The sequence below is a fragment of the Loxodonta africana genome, chromosome 8 (genome assembly GCF_030014295.1).
Source record: "Loxodonta africana isolate mLoxAfr1 chromosome 8, mLoxAfr1.hap2, whole genome shotgun sequence".
NCBI lineage: Eukaryota > Metazoa > Chordata > Mammalia > Proboscidea > Elephantidae > Loxodonta > Loxodonta africana.
The window spans coordinates 64,787,071-64,804,120 of NC_087349.1; the positions used below are offsets into that span (position 1 = coordinate 64,787,071).

Sequence of the window (17,050 nt, forward strand, 5' to 3'; positions counted from 1 at the left end):
GGTTTTTCATTTTTTAAGTGTCTGGATTAGTTTGTCAGGTTATAAGGACTTCATGAATTTTCAATCTTGTTAACAAATGTGCCAAAGTAATTCAGTAGGGATAATGAATAGTCTTTTTAACAAATGATGTTGAAACAACTGTTCATCCCTTTGGAAAAAAAATAAAACTCCATCCCTGCCACACATCACACATAAAGCTGTATTCGTAAGGCGTCATAAAACCAGATGCTGTGGACTCTGCTCCGACGTACGGGACGTGTGTGTGTTAGGGTAGAACTGTGCCCCACAGGGTTTTCAGTGGCCAGTTTTTCAGAAGTAAATCACCAGGACTTTCTTCCAAGGTGCCTTTAGGTGGACTTGAACTTCCAAAGTTTTGGTTCGTAGCCAAGTGCGTTAACCATTTGCATCACCCAGGGACTATAACACTTTAAGAAGAAGAGCAGGAGTCTTTAGGGAGCCAAACATTTTTTTAGATAGAAAACAAAAGATTTCTTTTTAAGAAAGTGATAAATCGGACTTCCTTGAAAGAGATAATTAAGGAAATGAAAAAGCAAGCCACAGACTAGGAGAAGCTAAAATAAACAAGTGTATGTATGTATATTATATATAGATAAGAATATGTATCCAGAATATATAAAGAAACCTTACAACTCAATAATAAAAAGTCAGACAACCCAATTTGTAAAAATGGGCAAAAGACTCAAAAGATATTTCACAGAAGAAAATATATAAATGGCCAATAGCACATAAAATGATACTCAGCATGGTTAATCATCAATGCATTGCCAATTAAAGCCATAATTATAATAATATATAATTAATAATTATAATTATTAAAAAAGTAAGATTTGATGAGTATGTGGAACAACTGTAACTCATGCACTGCTCATGAGACTATAAGAGGGCACAACTGCTTTGAAAAATAATTGGTAATTTTTAAAAAATTTAAACATACACTTACCATATGACTCATTAATCCTACTCTTATTTATCTAAGAGAAATGAAAACTTATGTCTAAATACATGTACAAGATTATTCATAGTAGCTTTATTTATGATATCCAAAACTGAACCCAAATATCCATCCGTAGAAGAATAGATAAACCTAATGTGATATATCCAATACAATGAAGCACTGTTCAGCAATAAAAAGAAACAAATTATTGAGAGTTGCAACATGACTAGATCTCAAAAACATTATTATGAGTGAACAAAGCCAGACACTGTACATTTCCGTTTATATGATACTGTGGAATAGACAAATCTAATATGTATTGACAGAAAGTATATTAGTGGTTTCCTGGGCCTCAGGGTGAGGATAATTTACTGGGAAAAGGAATAAGGGAATATTTGGATTGATGGAAATGTTCTGTATCTTGATTGATATGACGATTATACGTTTGTCAAACTTACTGAGCTGTGCATTTGAAATAGATGTATTTTATTGTACATAAATTATACTTCAATAAAGATGAAAAATTGTAGCACTTATAAATTCTACTAATACTTAATGCCCAAAGGTAAATAACTTAAATGATAAATGAACGTCTAAGCATAATTTGAAAAGTAAGTCCTGTTTGAAAGTATATAAAAATATTTCTAAACTTTAAAAATTTTGAGCTTTTATACATTTCTATAGAGAATACTGTAGGGTTGCTATGAGTCAGAATCGACCATACGGCAATGGGTTTGGTTTCGTTTTATAGAGAATACTGGAGTATTTAATTTAAAATTATGCTTAAATACAGCAGCATGTTATAAGAAGAAAAAAATCAAGTAAAGAATTAGAACGTTAAACTCACATTTAAAATAATGATGTGATATTTAGAAACTATCTTAGAGACATTTTCATTTTCAATATAATAGAACCATATATTATTATGAAAAGATGTTAAAAAGTGAATATTAACTTGCTGAACAAAACATGTTTTGTTGATGAGATTATATCATAACTGTTGCTTGCCGTCAGTAAATGTCTTCTCTGGTTTTTGTCTTTAGAATTTTTTCTTACGAGAATGAATATCAACAGATATTTTCCTTTTCTCCTTTATTTCTAGAAGCCTCACCCTTCCCTCTTTCTCTAGAAGGAGATTTGAATTAGTTCAGCACCTCTTATTATTTTAGTTCTCCATTTTAAAAGCAAAATTAAAAAAATAGTATTTCTGTTTACCCTTCATTTTCTCATTTTTCTCCAAAGTTGTAATAACAAAAAATTCAGTGCCCCTCCATTTATTTACTCAGCTAAGGTATGCTGCACTTTAAAATGTTTTTGAAGCAGTTTTTCATTATAAAGACTACATTTTTAGTTTGCTTTCATTTGTAAGGTATCAAAAATGTGTAAAGTACTTTAGAATGGATTACATCTGTTATACCTTCTCCCAGTGATAATTCTTAAGATATTTTTATGGTCTTTTACTTTTTCTCTTTCTTTTTCCTTATGGGCTGTGTCCTCAAAAATTGGTTTAATTGCTCAGCTAACCTTTTCTTCTACCCAGGCATGTCATGTGAAGTATATAGGTGATATTATTTTGTTGAAGCTTCATGTACCCTGCTGAGATACTAAGCTTGATTACTTTTCTGAGCACTCATTTTTGCTGGAGAGTCTAACTGTATTAGTTCTCTTTAACCTTTCTACAGATTTGTTATTGGGCGGGAAAGACCAGGACAAGTGAGTGAGGTTGCCCAGTTGATAAGCCAGACCCTGGAACAAGAAAGGCGCCAAAGAGAGCTGCTTGAGCAGCACTATGCCCAGTACGATGCTGACGATGATGAGGTAAGTAGAACTTACATATGTTCTTTTTGCTGCAGTTCTTTTCACTGTATTTCCTGTTTTATAAGACTCTCTACTGTATGAAAAGTGTGACAGGTTCTTTGTAGATCTGCAAGGAGGATCTGTCTGCCTTCAGGTAAAACTGAATTCCACAGAAAAGAAATATTATTTGTGTTTGATATTAATTATGAATCAAAATAATGGTATCCTATTTACAATATGAAGACTTTGGAATCACATATCACATAAGTCTTTTGTCACGCTGATATAAAGAAATTTGTAGGCATACACAAAGAGGTAAAAATAAAATGTGAGTAACAGTTGTCTTTAAGTGTTGGGATTAGGTGATTTTCTTCCCCTGCTTTATATGTTTTCCAATTCTCTACAAAAAGCATGTAATGCTTTTCTTCAAAACATCAGTAAACATCTTAAGCGAAAAACATACATCCACACACACATTCACAGAAAAGTACCAAAAATTGCTAAATGTTTCCAAGAATTTTTTTTTCTCCCGGGAAGAGAAAGTTCTTTGGATCTGCTTACTGTGATTTGTGCTAACATAAAGCAGAACAAAGCTTTTCCACTAGCACATGTTCTGTAGAGTATATACATATTGGAATAATTTTGCATCCTGTTCTCTGTAGAAGATCAAGTAAATGAATGAAGCTAACCCCCAAGTGAAAACGGCTCTCTGGAACCCTTGTATGTTGTAATATAATACAGATGCTGGTTTATTTCTAATGTGAATGCCAAATATACATGGATATAATGGAACAACATGTTTTATTATAAACATGTTTAAACATACACGTTTCATATTGGCATGTCAAAAAATCCATCAACAATTTAGTTGTAGTTAGTTTTAGTATTTCATACTTCATAAACATAATAAATATTCAAGTAAAACAAATACTCTTCTCTATACAAGCTTATATAAGCATAGTACAACTTCATATGTTGAGCCCCTACTGATCTGAATATATTATTTTCTAGAACTTTTTTGATTTATAGCTAGGGCATAGTGGAGATTAATAAACAGACATCCAAACATTTCCCACATATTTTCGGCTTGAAATGTTTTAACCCAAAAAGGTATTAAGGTTTCATGTTTTTTTTTTTTTTTTTTTTTTTAGTATAAGAATGCATTCTCCATTTTTTATAGTAAAAAATGAGAAGTGTCAGATTTATTTTTGATTCAGGAGTTTGAAAACCCCTTTATGTGAATGAATTAGTCTCTTAGAATTCTAATTATTTGACATAATTTTTCACTTGAAAAATTCATTTAAATGGCAAATATTTTCGCACTATACTGATATATATGAAAATACCTTGTCTTAAATTCTGGAACTATAAAAGAAGCTGTTTTCTCAAATATTTGAACTTACACTGTTACCTAATTTTTAATTGTCGGCAGTAGTATTTTGTATTTTATCAGAGACACTGAGTTGCTTTCACTGCAAACCCATTTTAATACTGTAGAACCAATCTGTGCAGATTTGTTTTTTGAAAGCCGCATATACCTCCTCATTGTGCTAGGAAGATTCTGGATCTGAGCTTGAGGGTGGTATGGTGACATCAAATGGTGGAAAGTGAGGCGGCCAAGCTTTCTAGCCTGTGTTCCTCGGTGTCCTTGGATGTAAAGTACAGGGATGGGCTTGCCTCTCTAAATTCCTTCTAGCTCCTAACATTCCATGAGCCTGCAAGAAGGCATCAGGTCTAGCAAGGAGAGAAGGAAATTAAGATAAATTGTTCAGGCTCCCCAAGTGAAAATTTTAGATAACGTACTTCCTCCAGTTATTCTGAGGAATTGATTCCATTTATCTCTAAAAGTTTTCAACTCAAACAACTAAAATCTTTTCCCCCTTTTAGAATCTTCTCTAGTTTAAAAATTTGAGTAAATGGAAGCTGAATATTTGCCACCCAGCATTTATACTTAGTAGCACATCACAGGACAAGTGGAAGATTGCCTGTGGGATTTTTGTCGACATGTTTCTTTAAGGAAAGCAGAGTTGATTGCCACCTGAGGGGATATTTTCCAGGGGTGAGGAGAGTAAATAAATACTGAGGACCAGGTACTTGGCAAGGCGCCTTTCCTACATGATCTTAGTTCATCTGTATAGCTACCAGAAGAGATTTTTTTTTTTTTTCCTAGAAATGCAGAAACTGAGGCTTTCCCTAGTGATAGCTAGTGTTGGAAAACTTAGAATTGGAATAATAGGGTCTCTAAAGAGCCTGGACTCTTCACCACACACTGTACTGTTTTTGAATGGAGTGGACATACTCTCCTGATGGGTCTGGCTGTATTCAGGCACACACTGAATAAACTGGGTAACAAGAAATGTTGGAAGGAGACTTCCTGTTTTGGGTGCTGGAACCTCTTATAATGCTTAGTTTCTGTATTTCTAATAATAGAGGAATCAGAATATTTGGCAAATCATTTTTTTCTAGGTAGCAGTCTATAAATACCATCTTTATAGTGCTTAAAGGGAAAAATAATTGAGTAAACAAATATTCTACCAAAAACATTAGTGTTTAGCTTTAAGTAAAATGGTTTATTTTTTCTGCAAGCTGAAGAAGTTGGGTGCTTGCCAGTATGTTTCAAGTAACCCTAGCTTTCCTGAAAAGGTCAAGGAGCCTTTTCCTTTGTATCTATCTTTCATCCTCCCCTCGACTTGTGTTTTCTCCGTTTCTTGCCTCACCAAAACATTCTAACTAAAACATGCCCACGTAAAATCAGCCATTATTTTTTTGTGTGTAGGAGAAATGAAAGCTGTACAGATAATGAAAATTCACTTCTGTGTAAAGGCTTCAGTGTGTCTACTTGATTCTTTACTAATGCTACCAAATATTATTAAACTGGTTCATTGAAATGTTACATTCCTTTTCTCTATTTACTTTTTCTCTGTTAATGAAAAATAAAATGTCCAAGATGCTAAAGGAAATGAGAAGAGCCAGGCTTGGATATCCAGTGGATAAATGGTCCTTGAATAACTGAGTTAATTTCATATGTAATTGAACGGCTTATTGATTTATAAATCTTTGTTAGAACAAATCCTGAATATATGTAGTCAATCACTTGGTTTCTCCCTTTTCTTATAATTTATAGAATCAGCTTGTGATTTCAAAATTAGAATCATTTTTTATTTGACAATGTCCCCTGTAACATTTCCTGGACCAGCCAGAAAAAGCCAGAAACACCTTTAATTAGATGCAGAGCAACCAAGTTCATCTAACTAATATCTAGAGCCAGCATTTAGATCAACATTGTCTGGTGAAGGATAGATGGCCTCTACTTTTGATCATGTCATCCAAGGTTGATTCAGACTTGGAACTTGTCACATCCACAGAGTAAACTTGCTTGCTTGAATTGGCTGGGGAAAACATTTTAATGTGAGAAATAGATCCCTGAGTTATAAAACTAAGATGGTCCTCTATTAGAACCATATTTAGGAATAAGAGCACCTCATCATGTACTGCATAGATATATGAGTGTGTGTGTGTGTGTATAAAATATGTTTTAATGTTTTAGGAAATGATTATAAGTCATACACCAAAAAATTTAAATCTGTAATAATCTATAAACCCTATTTAAATTTCTGCTTTTTTTCTTCAAATATTTAAACTGAAAGAGTTTAAAATAAGCACAAAGCCGAATCAGTTTTAATTTACCTTCATTTTCCAGTTCCCCTTTGCTGAACATTCTGATATAAAAAAAAAAAAAAAGTTGAAGTGGCTTCGCTTAAATCCTAGTGAATAAAAGGTGGGATCCTATAAAAAAGAAAGAGGTGTAAATTTGAAGAATTAAAAAAAATTAAAAAAATATATGAATATATCTGTGATTGGTAGTATCATTTCTGAAGAAAGAGATGTAAATTTGAAGAATTAAAAAAATTTAAATATATATCTGAATATATCTGATCAGTGGTGTCATTTCTGGATTTAATAGAATTATTGTTTCTCTCTTTCTTTGTTTCCTTCTTTCTTCCTAAACAATCTGAAAGGTAACCATGGAGGATTTGAATATCCCCCTCAGACAGTCACCACTATCTCATGAAATTCTAGGGGTATGGTAAATTTTTCCACAAGATTTTAATTTTCAATAACAAATTTAATATTCCATCCTATTTCACAATTATCAGTGTTTAGCCTTGTAGTGGTGGGATGAGGTAATTCTGGTATATATTTTGTGGAGTGTGGGACATGTTGTGTAGTTTGGGTATCTGTTTCTATCAAAGAGCATTATGTAATTTGAAATGCTCTGAGCTCAGACTGTAAATGAAGTATGAACTGGTACAGGACCAATTTTTAAAATGAGGAAGTAGATATCATCATTCTAATTAAAATGAACTATTTTACATGCACTTTTAAAATTATATGATAACTTTGTTTCTTTAAATATTCTTTTAAAACATAAACTTTATTACATTTTAAAGCCTTAGACTATAGTTGGTATTTTAAAGCCTCTTTAGGCAGTAGTTCATAACAACGTTAATCATTACTCCAGAATCTGAAGCCGCTCTCTGTAAAATATAATTTAATCTGTCTTTCCTAATTTGTTTTCATTACTGAAAATTAATGTAATATCATGACAATATTAGCTTATTTTTTAGGATTTTTGAACTGTCGAATACAATTTAGAGCAGCTTCCTACATGGATATGGATTTTTATTGCTTGTATTAGTGTATGATAATTAGAGGCAGAGATATGAAAGCTATGGTTTATACAAGTATTAAAACGTTTATAAGGATATGATTTTCACGTGAAAAGCATTAAAGGGATAACATTAAATTTGACTCATGCTGTTTGCTGTTCCTGGTTGGCAACAGTTTGTGCTGGATGAACAAGATATTGCAATTATTATGGATGCCCTTTTAATAATGTGAATTTAATAGTATGAATTGACTTTATGCTGTGTATATAATATGGAGAAACTGAGAGTAGAGGCATTTTTATCAGGCTGTAGCAATATTCTCTTAGTACTCAGCACTGTGTATTACAGCGGGCAGTGGATGGTCGGTGTTCTTTTTTTATCCTTAATCATTAGACTGCTCTCTGTAGGTGGGGGAAAGCCTTCTTTAATTTTTGTTGTCAACCATTTTAGAACACTGTGACTGAATTGCAAGGAGTCTCTGGCAACTACAATAACAATAACAACTGTTTCCTTAAGGTTTGTTTTTTGGAAGAAAATAATGCTGATTTTACCTTCCTGCTTTGTGTGTGAAATTAAATGTTCTATTTGTCTTATTAACTAGCTCTGTGCTCTGAAGAGCTTCTCTAGAGCTGTGTGTTTCATTTGCTGAATATTAATATGGAAATAATTATTCCAAAAAAATAATATTTAATTCTGAAACATAGCACTTATTTTGGGCACTAGTTCTGCAGTTTGATTCACTTCCTAATGTTTAACCATGGATGTTTTTAACCCGTAACACTTTAAACTTTTTGCGTTTCAAATTAAAGAGAAAAAATGTATATATCCACACCAGGGCATATATGGTGTTTATATAATACAGTGCACTCAATAACTGATACTGTCTTTAGAATATGGTGGATTCTTTTGATACAAAGTTCTTAATTTTTCAAAATAAAAAGCTTAATGTTAAAAGCCTAATTGCATATATGTTTCAATTATAGCAGTATTCATTCATATGACTTGTATGGTAGACATACCAAAATGTCTAAATAGGCTGTATACTTTAAAAAATAAAATCCTTATTATCTGCCAGCCACAGAGATGGAAGAGCTTAAAAATTGGATCAAGTACGTTTGAAAGGGAGATTGGCTTATGGTAGTTAGAAATCCTGAAGAGTGAAAGAAATTAAAAAACCTTTTAAAATGGCTAATTTTAAAGATAGGACTCCAATTTGACCTGATCTTTAAAATTATTAAATTTAATTGCATTCCTTGGTTTGTGAAACCAAGAATTTGAAGGTGCTTGGAAAGTATTTAAGTGGAGGCCTTATCAGTGGCTGAATTAGCCTAAGTAATGTAATACATATGCACATGGGCCCACACCCCCCTCCCCCCACATACACCATCCCCAGGAAGTGGTCATTTTCCTCTACTTGGAATATCTTTTCTAGGAATGATATTCTTTCTGTGTAGAGACATTATTATATATAACACTGAACACAGACAGGGAGATGGGTAGTGTCAAGGGGAGGTAGGGTTAGGATAGGAATCTTTGCCTAAATGATACCATTTTTTTTTATAGCTCTTTTTCTTTGTTTTATTTTGTTTATCGTGATAGAAGTGATTTGATTGTTTTCCTGTTATTTTCTTTCTTTCCAAGTATAACAGTGTTATATTTACTCATGAGCCAGATTCTAGATACGAAAGGAACTGTATCAAATTCTTTGATGTCATTAAATTCCGCTGAGAGTACAGACTGTATATTCCCTAGAAACCACACTAGAAAAATTCTATAATGATGAACTATAGAGGTTGCAGTGTTAAAAAGATATTCTAGAAACAAATACAAATGACAGTATTTTTCCAGCTTTAAAAACATTTACATTTTATGTTAAATATAACTATTTACCAAAAAGTTCTAAAGTGCTAAAAGACACAACGAAAAATGGATCTTTCTAGCTTTGGAACCACAAATTTAATTTTTGTGAATGATGGGAACTGCCATGGTTTCTGCACATCCTTGCTCTTTCTGTTTTCTCTACCTTGAATGCTTTCCCTGTACTGGCCCTTGTACGGTCACTCAACTTGTTCATCTTTCAGGGCTCTCTTTAGGCTTCATCTCCTCCACAGAACTTCCTTGGACCCTCTCAGCTGGGCTAGGTGCCTCTTTTTTAATGCTTCATTAGCAACAGGTATTTCTCTTTCTATCATTGTTTACCCATTACTTTCCCCCACTAGCATGTAATATCCTCAATGACAGGTTTCGATAACTTCTTGATTTTTAAAATATCCAGAGATGAGCACAGAACTGGGCCAATTAGAGGAGGCCAAGAAATTGAACTGAATTTAATCACACAGAAGAGATTAAGGTGAAAACGGGAGAACCCAAAAACCAGGAGAGTAGAGTTAAATTAGGGAATGAAATTTAGTCAGGAGCATAATCTGAGGAAGTGAGGGAAGAATGGTATAGAATGTTGTTGATTCTGACTCATCGCAACCCTATGTGCAGCGGAATGAAACATTTTCTGGTCCTGTGCTATCCTCACAATCATTGCTGTGCTTGAGCCCATTGTTGCAGCCACTGTGTTAATCTGCCTCATTGAGGATTTTCTTCTCTTTCACTGACCTTCTGCTTTATCAAGCGTGGTCTTCTTCTCCAAGGACTGGTCCCTCCTGATAACATGTCCAAAGTAGGTGATATGGAGTCTTTCCATCCTCGCTTCTAAGAAGCGTTATAGCTGTACTTCTTCCAAGACAGATTTTTTTTTTTTTTTCTGGTAGTCTGTAAGTTCTTCACCAACACCATGATTCAAACGCATCAGTTCTTCTTCAGTCTTCCTTATTCACTGTCCAGCTTTTGCATGCATGTGAGGCATGGTATAGAATACAGTAATAAAAAGAATGCCAAACCTAGTAAGACAAGAGATTGGAAATAGGGACAGAACTAAAGGAATAATCTGTTTTTGCCCTTTGGTGCTTTGGGATTTAGCACCTCGCCATGGGCTTTGTCTACCACATTTTAATTGTCTGGGGAGACCATGAAATGTGTAAGAGGATCCTATCTCTATCACATGCACCAAAATCCTCTGAATGTAAAAATCAGAAAAAATGAATATGCATATTTCATTCCTCGAAAACATTTGGGACTTCAGAAATAGCAACTTGATGACTCACATTGAAATAACTTCTTTTTAGTTGTAACTGAGTAAACCTCTACCATAGAAATAGAAAATTCAAAATGGCCTAAATGAGTTCAAGGTCAATACTGCATAAATAACCATCTTCTTCCCAGTATATTAACTTAGAAACACTTTTCAATCATGGAAATACATTTTCTATCTTAGAAAGTTTCATCATAGTTTTCGTGAGTAATAAGTAATAACTAAATGGTGACCTGACCAAGGACTGGTGTGTTAAAGCTATCTTACAGGGAGTTTTCCAGGCCTCTTAAAGCCACTATTAATTTTAAACTGATACTGATGTGGGAAAGGATGGCAAAAACTGTAATTGATTTCTGGAATTCCAGTTCCTGAAGGGATTTGAAAAAATATTTTGTTGTTTTTTTGGTGGAAGTATTCATAGCAAAACAGGTTTCCATTCAACAATTTCTACACATAATGCTCAGTTACATTAGTTACATTCTTCACTTTGTGTCAGCATTCTCATTATTTTCATTCTAGTTGTTCCATTCCCATTAACTTAGTCTCACTGCCCCCAAACTTCTTACCTGTGCTATAGAGCAGCTGTTGTCCATTTAGTCTCATATGGATAACTCTTAAGAGCACAGTTCTCAAGGGTAAAATTCTTTACTTTTTGAGCTAACCTGCTATTTAGTTTAAAGGTGATTTCAGGAGCTAGTTTCTGTTCAAGATTTAACAAGTATCTTAGGGTAACAGTCTTGGGGATGCCTTCAGTCTCAAGGTATCCGTTTAGAATTCTTTGAGAACTTGAAGTTATGTTTCACATTTTTTCACCTTTCTATCAGGATGAATCTATTGTGACTCTGATCAGAACACTTGGTAGTGATAGCAGGGCACCATCTAGTTCTTCTGGTCTCAAGATAAAAGAGACTGTGGTTCATGGAGACAGTCCCATGTTCTGGGTCCTACTCTGATTCGTGGATTTTCTTTTTTCTCTTTTGCTTTAGATGAATAGAGACCAAAAGCTGTATCTTAGATGGCAGCTCACAAGCTTTTAAGACCCTAGACAGTCACCAAACTAGAATGTAGAATATGAACTTTATCAACTACATTATGTCAGTTGACTGAATTGATACGAGACTATGACCCTAAGTCTCCCTGACGGGATTTTTAAAATTAGTTTATTGAGATAAAATTTACTTAGTGTGTACAGAGTTTTAAAGCAGTCCACAAGACTACCCTCAGACATCAAATGCAAAATTTGGGAGTTGCCAAGACCACCCGCACTTCTGACACCAGTTACAAGTTCAGGCAGAATTACATGTTCTTACACCCTCAGGTTCACTGAAAGGGCTCACTGAAAGCTGTTATACTCATGGTTACAGTATATTACAGTGCGAAAACATAGATTAAAATCAGCCAAGGGAAGACTTGCATGGGGCAAAATCCAGGAAAGTTCCAAACATGGAGCTTCCTGGTATCTTCTCCTAGTGGAGTCACAGACAGCATTAACTCTCTGGGAACGATGTGTGACAATATTGTTGGAGTATTGCTAGCCAGCAAAGATTACCTGAGCCTTGGTGTCCAGACATTTTCTTGTGGCTCTGTCATGTAGACACGGTTGACTACTGACCTGGCCAACCTCAATCTCTAGCCCCTTTGGAAGTCAAGCAGATACTGCATGATGCAAAGGCCTTAACATAAATCACACTGTTGAAGTCTCTGGTGTGGCCCAAGGCCCTCAGGTAAATATAGTTTTACCAGGCACCTCGATATTCCAAAGACTTAGAAAGTACCTCCCAGGAGCTAAGCACAAAGGTCAGATCTCTCTCTCTTTGAACAGGTTAAATTCTTTACCACACAGTGTGAAATACATACATTTTAGGTATGTAATTTGATAATATTTTTATCATCATATATCTGTATTTCAGATTTTAAAATCAACTTTAATGATGACTAATTTACGTGCCATAAAACACACCTATTTTAAATGTCTTTTAGGTTAACAGTTTGACGAATAACTACCACCATAATCAAGATATAGAACATATCCATCACCCCAAAAAGTTACCTTGTGGAACTTTGCAATCATTTTAACCCTAGGCAACCATTTGTTTCTGACAGTATAGATTAAATTTTCCGGTTCTAGAATATTATGTAACTAGAATCATTGAGCATATACTTGTTTCTGTCTGCCTTCTTTCAATCATCATAGTGTCTTTGAGATACAGCCATGTGGAGTAGTATATTCCTTTTTATCCTCAAGTAATACTCCATTTTTGCCTAGCACAATTTGTTTATCCATTTACCAGTTAATGGAAATTTGAATTATTTCCAGTTTTGGACAATTATTTACAAAGCTACTGAGAGGTATTCCATGGTAAGGATGTATCATATTTTGTTTATCACCTACTGCTGGACTCTTGAATTATTTCCAGTTTTTCCTTGTTATAGACATCCAAATACATATCTTTAGATAGAAATATGCTTTCATGAATCTTGGGTAGATACCTAGACGTGGGTCATATGGTAACATGTTTGAGTTTTAAAGAAACTACTAAATGGTTTTTCAAGTGGTTGTACCATTCTCACCAGCAGTGTATGAAAATTCCAGTTTCTTCACTTCTTCACCAACACATGTTAAGGTCTTGTCTTCTTTGTTTTAGATGATCTAATAGGTGTTTAGTATCATCTCATTCTGGTTTCATTTATATTTCCTAAAATTCTGATAATGTTGGACATTATTTTATGTGCTTGCTTGTTATCTGTTAAACTTCAGTGAAGTGTCTATTGTGATCTTTAGCCCATTTTTAAAGTGGAATGTTTATTTTTTATTTTTGTGTTTTGAAAGTCCTTTATGTATTCTGTGTACAAATCTTTATCAGATATGTGATTTTCAAATATTATATCCCATATAGTTTGTCTTTTCATCCTATTACAGTATCTTTTAAAGAACAGAAGTTTTCAATATTAATGAAGTATAGTTTATTAATTTGTTCATTTATAGGTCATTCTTTTGGTGTGATACCTAAGACATCTTTGCCTAATCCAAAGTCACAAAGATTATCTCTTATACCCTCTTGTGAAAGTTTTTAACTTTATAGCTAAAAGTTATAAGTTAAAAGATAAAATTTATAACTTTAGCTTTTACATTTAAATCTGTGATCCATTTTGAGTTAAGTGTTATATATGGTATGAATTATGGATCAAGATTCATATCTTGTATAAGGGTATTGATTTTTCTAGTCCCCTCCCATATATGAAAGCAAAAAGGCACTTATAGAAGAATACATACAATATCATTCCATTTATATGTTTTAAAATCACATAAAATAAACATTATTTAATTGTACAAAAAATATACCTAATCCTAACTTATCAACTATCTTGTTGTTATCCGACAGTTCGCATTTACAACAATAGTAAAAAATCTACTTTCCAGCTGTTTTGCACATTAACAAGGCAGAAGGCGTGGCAGTACCTACTGTCAGTCTCCCCTCCCTCGAGTAGGATCTCTGGGTGGCCTCCAGGAAGCTAGGGTACAATGCCCTGCACTCTCTGTTCCTTCCTGTCAGAGGCATCGCCCTGCTGCATAGGGCTGGCCTCCTCCATGGCCACAGCCTGCAGGTGAACACGCAGGCAGCATCAAGCCAGCAGGCGTCTGTTCTGGGTTCCCAGTGTCTATACAGCCTGAGGTCCTATATAGCTCAAAATTGCTGTGGGGTGGGAAGGGAGGAAAGAAAGAGACATTGGAGAGGGTGTTTGGAAGAAATGGATGTGAGTTTGATGATATCCCGACGTAATCCGACATCCCACAGGCCCGAAGCCTCTGCCTCAGTGGGTCAGGGTGTATGGCCAGACACCCAGCACCCTTGCAGGAACCCTGAGCTTTTTAACTCACTAGGCCAGAAGGCAAAGCAAGCTCTGGGATCATGAATGCAGGCCTTAGAGGAGTAGAAGTGGAGTGCTGGGGGCAGCTCCAGGAAGGAAGCTCTGACCCAGCACAGGAGGAAGGTGACGTGGTTAAGCTATAGGTCCTTCAGTCACACAGCCCAGCTTTATCTAGTCTCCTCCAGACCTCCTTCCCCGCATAGAAATAATCAATAACTGGACTCATTACAGTGATGAGCACATGAGTAAATCTTAGCTGTTATTATTTCTATGATCACGTTTCCTTAATTAAAAAAAAATTGGACAAATGGATGATCTGAAAACAGAAAAAAAAAAAAAAAAAAATCCTCCATTTTCAGATAATCCGGATTTCACATAAAGTCCTGTTCTTTGGAACCTAACTGTGTTGATAAGTGAGGAGTGGGTAGTATAGTAAAACTAAACAAAAACAAAGAATTTTTGATATTTAAAATTTGTGCCGTAGATAAGTGGAGAAATGTTGGACTTTTCAGTAAATGTTTTTGGGGCATTTAAATCTCCATTAGGAACAATGATGAATTTGAACCTTCATCCCAATCAATACCCAAAACTCCAATCCACGTGGATTGACGACTTAAAAGTGAAACACCAATTATAAAAATTTAAAAGACAGTTTGGAAGAAAAGTTTTTTAAATGAGACCTTTAAGAAAGCAAAATCATAAAACAAAGAACTGAAAAAATAGACTACATTAAAATGTAGAACTTCTGTTCATCAAAAGACTACCTTAAAGAAAGTGAAAAGACAAACCAAGAACTGGAGAAATATTTGAAAAATATCTGGAAGAAAATTATATAAAAAGTATTTGTATTAGCCAATAAGAAAAGACAGTATACGGGTAATTGCATGTCACAGGAGAGGAAACCTGAGTGCTAATGAACATATGAAAAGATGCTCAACCATGCTAGCAATGTAGAAATGAAAATTTAAAGCCAAAGATGGAATCGATTTAAATCAGATAGTAGTAAGTTTTGGTGAGTATGTGGAACAAGAGGAGATATCTGTGTTCTGCACATAGGAATATAAATTGGCCCAACCATTTTGCAAAACAATGTGGCATTAATCTAGTATAAAGTTGACTTAATAATTTTATTTCTTGTTAAAGACCTTAGTAAAACTCTGCTGTATATGAGCCGTAAGACATGTTTACTATTATTCTTATAACAGAAAAAACTTTAATGGAAATCCTCATCAACAAGAGAATGGTAAATATAGTATATTCATACAATGAAATGATATACAGAAGTAAAAATGAATGAATTCCAGCTATCCACAACAAGTAGCTGAATCACAGGAACACATTGTTACAGAAGAATACAAAAAAAAAAAAAAAAAAAACCATTGCCATCGAGTGAATTCTGACTTATAGTGTCTTAGTCATCTAGTGCTGCCATAACAGAAACATCACAAGTAGATGGCTTTAACAAAGAGAAGTTCATTCCCTCAGTCCAGTAGGCTAGAAGTCTGAATCCAGGGTGCCAGCTCCAGGGGAATGCTTTCTCTCTCTCTGTCAGCTCTGGGGGAAGGTCCTTGTCAGCAGTCTTCCCTTCGTCTGGGAGCATCTCAATGCAGGAACTTCAGGTCCAAAGGACATGCTTTGCTCCTGACACTGCTTTCTTGGTGGTATGATGTTCCCATGTCTCTCTTCCTGCTTCTCTCTTTATACCTCAAAAGAGATTGGCTTAAGACACTACCTAATCTTGCAGACCTCATCAATATAACTGCAGCTAATCTATCTTATTACATCATAGTGATAGGATTTAGAACACATCGGGAAATCACATCAGATGATAAAATGGTAAATAGTCATACAGTCATACAGAGGAATCATGACCTAGCCAAGTTGACAGATATTTTTTGGGGACACAATTCAATCCATGACACATAGCGACCCTATAGGACAGAGTAGAACTGCCTGATAGGGTTTCCAAGGACAGCCTGGTGGATTTGAACTGCTAACCTTTTGATCAGCACTTTTGATTAACCGCTATGCCACCACGGTTTCCACAGAAGAATACATTCAATATGATTCCATTTATATAAAGTTTAAAATCATATAAAAACAAACTATGTAGTTACCCAGTAAAACTATGTAGTTAGTTATCCAAAAATATAGTAAAACTAAAGAAAAAAAAGAATGATAATATAATTCAGCACAATTGCTTCTGAAAGATAAGTGACTAGCAGGGGATCAAGAAGGAACACATAGAGGGCTGTAATTGAAATGTATCAGTATTGTTTCTTTCCTTGAACTAAGTTGTTAATTCATTGGCAGTTATTATACCAATATTCATTATATTTTCTACATATTCCTTAAGTATTCTTTTGTATCGACTCAACATTTAATAAAATTCTAATAGCTACCATTTGAAATCCCCTGTAATATGCAAATATATAGATATAAAATGATTATGACATAGCTCCTGCTCTCTGTGAACTTATAAAATGGCTTAAGATTCTCTTTTGCAAACTTGCCCCAACATGAGAATTGCTTGTTACTTTTTTAAAAATATAGATTTCTCCAACCAGGCTCAGACCTACTGAATCAAAATATGCGCTATAGGGGACCTAGGGCTGC

The 17,050-nt window shown here is 34.4% G+C and overlaps 1 protein-coding gene across 4 annotated transcripts in view; it reads left to right on the plus strand.

Annotated features, from left to right (window-relative positions):
- PPP1R9A (protein phosphatase 1 regulatory subunit 9A) overlaps positions 1–17,050 on the plus strand; it is a 357,217-nt gene that overhangs the window by 245,157 nt on the left and 95,010 nt on the right. For all 4 annotated transcript variants that reach the window (XM_064289992.1, XM_023544405.2, XM_064289993.1 and 1 more), the window contains exon 5: positions 2,638–2,773. In XM_064289992.1, coding sequence (XP_064146062.1) covers positions 2,638–2,773 — 136 coding nt within the window. The remainder of the gene's footprint in view (positions 1–2,637; positions 2,774–17,050) is intronic.